General features: G+C 37.5%; 1 protein-coding gene across 3 annotated transcripts in view; it reads right to left on the bottom strand.

The window, feature by feature from the left end:
- Positions 1 to 5,867: 5,867 nt before the first annotated feature.
- The window catches only part of Prkar2b (protein kinase cAMP-dependent type II regulatory subunit beta), a 710,703-nt gene continuing 707,179 nt past the window's right edge, over positions 5,868 to 9,391 (bottom strand). For all 3 annotated transcript variants that reach the window (XM_050122318.1, XM_050122316.1, XM_050122317.1), the window contains one exon: positions 5,868 to 8,385. In XM_050122318.1, the coding sequence (XP_049978275.1) occupies positions 8,252 to 8,385 (134 nt within the window). In that variant the 3' untranslated portion in view covers positions 5,868 to 8,251. The remainder of the gene's footprint in view (positions 8,386 to 9,391) is intronic.

The raw sequence follows: 9,391 nt of genomic DNA, 5'->3' as shown, positions 1-9,391 counted from the left end.
CTTTTCCATCTTTAATTGGTCAGGAGAACTGTCATTCTAAGCTTCCGCTTTCCCATTGGGCAATGCCGAGGCTCTTCTCGGTGGGCGGGTATGTATTGACTTTTCTGTTGTGTTTACTGGAGAAGCTCGCTTGTCAATCACCACAGAAAGCGCTTTGGATTGGATCGCTGCCGAGACGCTGGGGACCGGAGCCAAACTTTGTTCTCGGAGTGGATTGTGGGTTGGTAGTCTCAGCCTCGCTCCTTAGCTCAGGAAATTGCCGGCGGGAGGAGCTGGCTGAACTACATATCCCAGAGATGCGCGCAGACCGCAGTCTTGATAGTAAACAAGAGTCATAGGGACACGTGTATCAGCTCGTTTGTTTTGGTGTCTCAGACAAAAGGGAGGGGGCGGAGGAAAGGAGTGTTCTGAAGCGAGGGCCTCTTCTCTTCCTCTGGGCCTCCGGGAGCACTCGGAGCAGCCTCAGTCTGTCGCAGCACCCATTCCAGGCCATAAACAGCCAACGTCGCTTGCTGCTCAGAGTTTGGCAGGTGGCCAAGGTATTGTTTTAGTGCGAGGGGAAGAAGATGACTGCACCACAAGCGGAAGCGGTGCGGGCTCGCCAGGGACTTGATCACTCACAAATCACGGCCCAGGCACGACGGGGTTGACAAAGGTAGATTCAGGCCTGCCCTCCCGCAGCGGATGAGCTAGACTCTTTAACTCAGTCCTTGCCTCATCACGCCCACAGCTCGGGAAGATTTACCAATTATGTTCAGTTTAACCGGGATGGGTTGAGACACAGCCAAGTGCCATGCGTGCACTGTAAGGTTTAGGGATGAGACGATCGCAGTCTCGAGATTTACACAGATGGTAAGGGAACCGACCATTGCTTTGAAATTGAGGCATTTGAAGCGGTATTTCTGAATAGGCCTACATTCTTTTAAGTTCACACAAAGGGATATAGTTATATTGTATGGTCCAGAGTTACGTAGTTGCTGGATTACTTGTTTCTAGGGTGAATATTTTAACTGTCTCCCGTCCTGAGGGTTCAGAAAGAAAACTTTGTTTCCACTCTGTTTCCACTAGGGGTTCTTCCCGACTTTTCTAAGGCGGTCTCATCAGAAGCAGGGAATGGCTTCTCTGCTTTAGTTACTACCTTCCCTTTAAAGGAGGTTGCTCATAGCAGCTGGGTGCAGCTAATCTGTAATTGGCATTTTTACTGCTCACATTATAAGCATTACTGTAGGCATTATTGAGCTTTTTTTCTTTGAACCCGAAGTGTTTAGTCATTTAAGCCATGGATTAGTTTTTATTTCTTTCGATTATTAGAGATGCGCTGACAATTGAGAGGAAGGAAATGGGTAAGAATGCTGCTAAAGTCGATTCGGGGAAGAGTTCAAAATCCTTTTATTTTATTATTTATTTACTTATTTATTTTGGATTTTTCGAGACAGGGTTTCTCAGTAGCTATGGAGCCTGTCCTGGAACTCCCTCCGTAGACCAGGCTGGCCTCAAACTTACGTAGATCTGCCTGCCTCTCAAGAGTTGGGATTAAATGCGTACACCCGGCAAAATTATTTCTTTCAAGCTGCTACATCTCTTGAATTTTCAAATGTACCCAAAATCTACATAGCAGAATCAGCAAATACTACCTGTATATGAATGAAACAAGGTTTCAAATTCCTTTGAGTTCTTCATTTGGACTCTTGAAATAGAAATTGTTCCTAAAATAGCCCTCCCAAGTGAGCAGAGATTTACATATACAGTAATCAAGCATTATTTTCCTCAAAATAATCCGGAGGAAACCCAACAAAATGCCATTTTCCCCCTAAGTAAAAAGTAAAAGATTTTAATGTACGTCTTTCAGATACTGTAGTGATCCCAAAAAGCATGACTATTCCAGCCATGTTATGCTTGTGGCTTTTTTTTCTTTTAATGAAAAAGTGATCGTGATCATTACTTTAAAAATAGAATTTTTTAATTTCTATTTAATTTAATTTTTAATTTCTTAACCCAAACAATAATATTTTTATCTTTGGAGTATATTTAATCATTTAAAATTAATATCTGTAAGATTTCCATGTTCTTGAAACCAAAAAGTTGTAATCTCCAAAACTGAAATCAACACAAGCTGTGAACCATAGGTCTCTCTATCCCTCTTGAGTATGTAAACTATAACACCAGTTTCCCTTGAATGTTACTAAAAGAAGGGGAAGCCAAATATAAAAACACTTTGAAGGTCTTGCTGAAAGCCTTAGTGGTGACATTTTATTTTTTAAAGCTGGAAGTTACCAAGGTAGGAAGAATAAATTCAACTCTGATAAAGATACTGTACATTAATTATGAAGCCTTATCGATTGTGGACTCCACAAATCTTTCTCATTCATATATTTAGTACTGACAACTATACAAAGATTTAAAACATTTGTTATACTTTACCTTACTGTGTCCAAGTCTTCAACTATAAGTTAGATTCAAGTAGTTTAATCATAGATAAATAAATATAATTATTAAAATTCCCCCACCTTTTAGTAGATATTTAATCCTGTCTTTTGACTTCCTTGGGAAACTGAGCACCTTATCACCTTATGCATATTTAACATGAATAGCATTAATTCTTGGTTAATCAAAAAGTAAAAAAAAGAAAAGCAGCTAATACAAGAGCTAGAACAAAGACCAATAAGATCTTAGTAAAACCTTATGTAAGTTAGACTCTGACTAAAACAGATATACAGAGTCATCTTAAGATGTTTTCATAATAAGATTAACATTAAAAATCATTTTAATACCCCCTCTTAGTATGTACACTGTACACGTGCATAAAATCTATGCTAAAATGTGAGGGGAAATCTCAAATTATTATCAGTTTGAATATTTATTTATTATAAACAAGTTTTAGATGGTTAAAGGTGGTTAAAATATAGTTTGGAAATTAGACAAACCCTACTTAGAACTTACTTCATCTATTTAGAGGTGAAATTGAGTGCTTTCCCTGTGTACCCCCATATCTTAAACAATTACTACTTTGCCAAACAAAAAAAAATGAGAACGCCCATGATATCTACTTGAATATTCATGATATCACTGTTCTCATTATCAAACGGTTCAACAAATTCTACAACTGAGAAAGAAAATAAACCATATAGTTCAAAGTACATCCCCAGAGTTTCAGATAGCTTTTTAATAGAATATTCAAACCACACAAATACCTCCCCATATTATCTAACTGCTTGGAAACAAGTTACTTTATAATTAACTTAGTTCAAAGTATTCATGTAACACATGCAGTAAAATGCCTCAACGGCAATGAGCACCAGTTTGGAACTGAATCATTAATGCGTGCCTCATAACCTTGAATGATGCAACTGGAAGTTTAGATTTTGTTCAGATGACCATGACGCAAGACCTCTGGCGGCTGATGTATGAGTGTCTTCTCCCTATACCAATCAGGAAAAAGAAACAACAGAAGACAAAGCAAGAAAGACTGTTGGGCTTCTTGTTTACACAACAGATTATTCATGTCCCCAATTGAAATAGGGATATGGGAGAGATGTAGGTTCCGGGAGTAGGGGAAAGGTTGGGTTCAAGTTTAGACACTAAGCTTGCAATGGCCACAAGAAATTTGACTATGGGGAGCCTATAACAGTTATATATTTTTATTTTCATTTGGACTTTAAGAGATAACAGTCTAGCAGGCGGTGGTGGCTCACGCCTTTAATCACAGCACTCGGGAGGCAGAGGCAGGAGAATCTTAAATTTCAGACCACATGAGGCTTCATAGCAAGACCAAGTCTGTAGAAACCAAAGTGAGGAAATAGAGATAATTCAGGGTTTTGTATCAGGATGGTTGCAACCAAAGCAGGGTTGAGGACTTACCAGATGAACACCTGAGTGTTAGTTGTTCAGAGTTTGCTGGATCTGTGCTGTGTGTGTGTGTGTGCGTGCACCTGGCTAACACCTGTAGGTCCTAGAGATAAGACTCAGGCCATCTCACCAGCCCACACAGTGTTAATTTTTCTTGGGGGCAGGTAGGCTGGTTAAGACCATTACACCTTCCTCCCTACACCACAGAGGACTTCTGAGTATTTTTCTCTACTCCTTTATAAATAAATGGATGAACCCACAAACTACACTTGGGGGCTAATAGGGAAGATTGGAGTTCTAGAAAGGCACCTGTATCCCATACACCATGGGTGGTTCTACTTGCTGTATTCCCAGTTTATCTACTAAAAAGAGCCAAATGGGGGGGGGGGGGACGGGAAAACAACCAAGGCTCGTCTTATTTGTTCTAACTTTTCCTTGTGCATAGGAGGAAAAAAAGGTCATTTTTGTTTTCAGTTAAGAGTAAATAATGTACTAACATGCTACCATGAAACATTTATAAATGGTGCTAACAAATTATGTGTAAATGTTCTATACACCTATGTGTATATGCCATGTACACCTACACGCCACTTTGTAGTGTCATGTTTATATCTAGGAGAATGGCCAGATTCAGGCTATGGTTAAATCAAAATCTGAGGAAACCACATCCCCAAGTAGGTGGCCCTTCATTTTAATACAAGTGATAGATCCTGTCTCTTAGATCACATCGCCTCATGTTCAGATGACAGATGCTCACTAAAGACTTATATACAATGTTTTGGTTTGTAAACTTACCATATGCAAAAAATAAACACTCACGTTTGTAGTGATATTTTATTTGTATTTTAATAAAGTGTGTCTGAAGATCAGAAAGTAAAACAACCACACTGGTCAACCATACAGACCAGGTAGTGGTGGCACACACCTTCAAGTTCACCACAGAGGCCGGATGGTGGTGGTCACGCCTTTAATCTCTGCACTAGAGAGGAATATAAGGCAGGATAAGACATTCAGTCTGAAGATTTCACAGAGGTAAGAGCTCTCTAGTGACTGGCTGCTCTGCTTTTCTGATCGTCAGGTTGAACTCCAATATCTGTCTCTGGATTTTTATTAATTGTGCTACACGTTAGTAAAAAAATTTCCTCTCAAAATTGACTCTACATTCTATCAGACTACGCTTTTAACTGACATTAATTGGATTATAGGCTAAGACTTTAACATGAAAGGAAGAAATGTCAATTCCTCATAAGTTCTGCCACAGATATACAATACGGTCTTGGTGAGGTTTCTCCTTGGTATACAGCAAACAGAGATAGTCTTGGTGTTGGGTACACAGATCTTCCAAAAAATATTTAGTATATTTGGCGGCTTACATTTTGACAATTCATGAGTTACAATGATAGGATTTATTTATTTTAGGTCCCCTCCCCTTCCCCTGCAATACAGGAGATCTGTCTGCCTCTGGCTCCTGAGTTCTAGGATTAAAGGCATTTAACACCTCCTGTTTCTCTCTGGAGTGTTAGCTGCCTAACAAAGGCCTAGAGCAAGCCCTTCAAACTTAGTGTTTTAAGGCCACAGAAAGCTACCTAATCATCATAACGCTTCTCAAAAAAGCTGTCTGTGTTGTTTTAAACATTCTTTGTAAACAGAAACAGCTCTGCACACTTCTCACTCCTGCACTTCTCAGTGAAATCCCAAGTCCTTGTTTCATTGCAGACTCTCCACATAAAGCATTTTGCATGACTTGGTAACCAATGTTAACAGTAACCCAAATATATTTATCCAACTTCTATTGCAGGTAGTATTTTTGTTAAAATATAGATGCTAAGTCCCAATTCATACTGATAAGCAAGAAACGCAATACCCTTTTAAACTTACTTAAAACAAAATGAAGAACCTTGTTCTCCAGGGCAGATTCCTAACACTTTCCTGGCCACAGATGTACTTAAGAGGTGCCATCTTTGAATGGAAACATCAACAGTAAGATTCCTCATTAGTGATTTAATAATGACATCCACAAGCCAAACTTGAGCTGTTTTAATTAGAAAGTTTTACACATAAATTCCCTAGTCAATATTTAGTTGGTTATTCTAAATGACCAAAATAATGTGCAACATATCACAAGAGTTAAAAATTTAACCAATAGTTAAAAAGCTTACAAAGACCTACAGTCATGCAAAACCGTACTTTCTTACTGCTGTATCCTATGGGGTTATAACTTCCATGGAACATATCTGATGACTTTTGTTACATTTATACACTGGACAAACCATAAAAAGAAAACAATGCTTAAAACATTTATTATAAAAGTGTGCTTTATTATAAGGAAATTTTAAATATAACCAACAATACTGAAAATGACGTAACTGGCATTTATAGCCTTGGTTGGAGTTCTTTATTCGACAGGCATTCATTTACTGTTCCACGAACGCTAACAATCAGCTTATGCAATGCAACAGAAGAGAACTTGGAAAAGGGAATAAGGAACACAGAATGATGAACCAGGAATTCGGGTGGCGTTTTTCTTGTTTTTCTGTTTTTGGATTTTTTTCCTTGTTTAACACATGGCTTTTGAAAACATGTTACCTTCATGTGGAGAGAGCTCTTTTTCCTACAGATTTTGCAAAAATAGTATTTTAAAACATGACTAAAGCTATAGTTTACATACTTATTTGTTTATACATTATCCAATTAACATTCTAGCCATGTTTTCATGTGCATGTATGTGGACTATAAACATTCCCTTATAAGATCATGACAGCCATAGATGAATTTCACATATATAGATACCTCTGTTCCTTAGAACATGTTTCCCAAAGTGAAATGACCCATTTGAAGGTGAATAACTGGTGAGAACTAATGTCTCTAGACATTTGGTCATGTGGCCTGAAAGTCGTGTAAAAGTATATTGCTTTGGTTGTTTATAACAATTCATCAGATCCGGCATAAAAATAAGCATGTAAGCGACCGAAGAACCTAGTAAAATTTCGTACTTTGTGTACTTTTTACTCTGAGTTGACTTTAAAGCTAAGGACAAGGCCTAATGATACGTAGTACAGACAGAAATTCCATTACTCATTATGTATGGCTTTGCTTATATACAAACTTATTTCCACCACTGCATTAGAGTTTTTAAGGATTGGAAAAGACAAAACACACTTGATTGGCTGCTGATCAATGAGCTTGCCGGTTAGCGATTATGACAAGGAATTAAAAAGCAAAAAAAAAAAAAAAAATGGGCACAGACATGTGCACCAGGCTGTAGTATGCAGACCATAAAGAGCAAAGAAATATCCTGTGGGCATGTGGATAAGAATCCCAAACGATTTTTCATAGGAAAGTTTCCCTTTTTCTAAATATAAGGTTTGGAACATTAAGAGGACAAAAAAATGTTTGATTAAGTTTAAATAGCTTAAAAAAAAAATCTTTGTCAAGTTAAATGTCCAAATGCAATTTATAAAGAATACAGGAGTTGCAAAATCAAAAAGGAAGCAGTGACACCATATATTTGATGATGAGAAAGGTGTTTATGGGCTGAGCGGTGGTGGCGCAGGCCTTTAATTACATTACTCAAGAGGCAGAGGCAGCCGGAGCTCTCTAGTTTGAAGCCAGCCTGACCTATAGGGTGACTTCCAGGACAGCCAGGGCTGCACAGAGAAATGTCTTGCGGAAGAAAAAAGAAAAAGAAAACTGCATTTATGATCTTTCATCTTAAAAGACTCTCTGCCCAATTATCATGACTAAGTTGTCAAGTCTCAAAAGCCACGCAGTTACGTAGGCTACTCACCGACATTTGTCAAAGAAGTCAAAACGTTCTTTATTGCAAAAATATAAAAAATTTTTAAATTGCATATGACGTTTTATACCATTTCACCAATAGGCCAAGGCTAACACATAACTTATCAAGCCAGAAAAACTAGAAAATGAAATGACCGACATTTACTGGATGATGGATTATAAGAAGAATGTGATGTCATGTTAAGTCACATGAGTCATTACCAACTTCCCTCTTCAATGGGATAGTCACTAATTTGATATTTGAATAAATCAAACACACAGATCGGCCTATGATTACATCTTTTAATTATCTTATTAAACATGTACGCTTTCAATATATTATAACCATTTGAATAAAACTTTCAAATAATTTTATGGAATAAAAAGTCATTTTTATGAATATGTTGATTTTTTTAATGAACTACCCATTAGAAAGTGATGTTAAAGCCTACTGACTATTAAATCACTACTGTTTACTGATACATTGTAAATGTGTTTTTTTTTTTTGTTTAAAAAAGGAAAACCCGAAATCACAAAATGCTTGGCATGTACACAAACACATTCTCAGTGGACTAACCACTACAGCGTAACTGTTTCACTAATGCTCTTTCCGCTCCGTACTTTTGCTTCATGCAGTGGGCTCAACAATATCCATGTTTGTTCCAAACAGTGCGACTAATTGTTCTTCATAGGTGGCGATGTTCCTTTTCATAATTTCCATGCAAGGTCCCAAAAGCCTTTCAAATGCTTGCACATCCATGGCTAAGAGAAAAGAAAAAATTAATAAATTGAAAATACCATTCCTTGCATAACTCCGAAATTCCTAAGCCATTCCTTTCTACTATGATACTGCCATTTTGATATATTAACAACCCAAGAGAATTTTCAGTTAGATATTATAAAAAATATGAGAAAAAAGTAAAGGTTTAAATGTTCTGCTTCAAAAAGGAAATAGGACCTTTGCTGGTTACAGTCTGGGATGCTTTGACGGATGAAGGACCTGTGGCAGAGTTGGTGGGAGGTGCCTGGTCCACGTTGGCGAAATGAGGGTCTAACCTGGCACAGCCTCTGGGCTTTCGAAGATAAACATAACCCCTTCCCCAAAAGTGGTACAAGAGTGTTTCTCTTCCTGTTCTCAGAGTGCACAGTGGCATGGTGTGAAGATTTTTAGACATTCATACCACTGTCTATGCAATTCAAAATCATGATCAATATGATGCTTTTTTCTGCATCTATCAATATATGTATCGCTTTGCTTGTCTGCCTCGTGCATTTTATTTTGTGTTTTTGGTTTTGAGACTGTTTGGTTTATGTAGTTCATTCACAGTGACCTTCAACAAGACCTTGAATTAATGATCCCACACTTCAGGTGCTGGAATTACAGACAGGAGACACCAAACATGGCTGTCTCCTGCATTTTAAAACTTGGAGTTTATAATATACTGCTTAACGCATAAAAATCTATCTCTCAAATTTGCATAGGTAAAAAAGGTAAAGTTTGTAAGGCTTCATGGACATTCTTGCATGGCACATTAGTAAAAATAAAATTTAGTAAAAATAAAAATTAGTAAGAATAAAAGTGGCCTGTATGTATTGAGTCATTAAATAGGCAAATGAACTACTTCTTAAAACAAGTAGGCAAAAAATACATAAAAAATAGCCATCTTAAAAAAAAATATCCATCTGAGAAATGCAGATCAATACTACATTGAGATTTCCCTCTCACCCCGTCAAAGCATTTATCATCAAGAAACAACAAAAGTTGACA

Source organism: Alexandromys fortis, unplaced genomic scaffold (assembly GCF_014885135.2).
Source record: "Alexandromys fortis isolate MF-2015 unplaced genomic scaffold, M_Fortis_MF-2015_v1.1 scaffold_201, whole genome shotgun sequence".
Taxonomy (NCBI): Eukaryota; Metazoa; Chordata; class Mammalia; order Rodentia; family Cricetidae; genus Alexandromys; species Alexandromys fortis.
The sequence above is the reverse complement of the archived record's forward strand: the minus strand, read 5'-3'. Positions and strand labels throughout refer to the sequence as shown.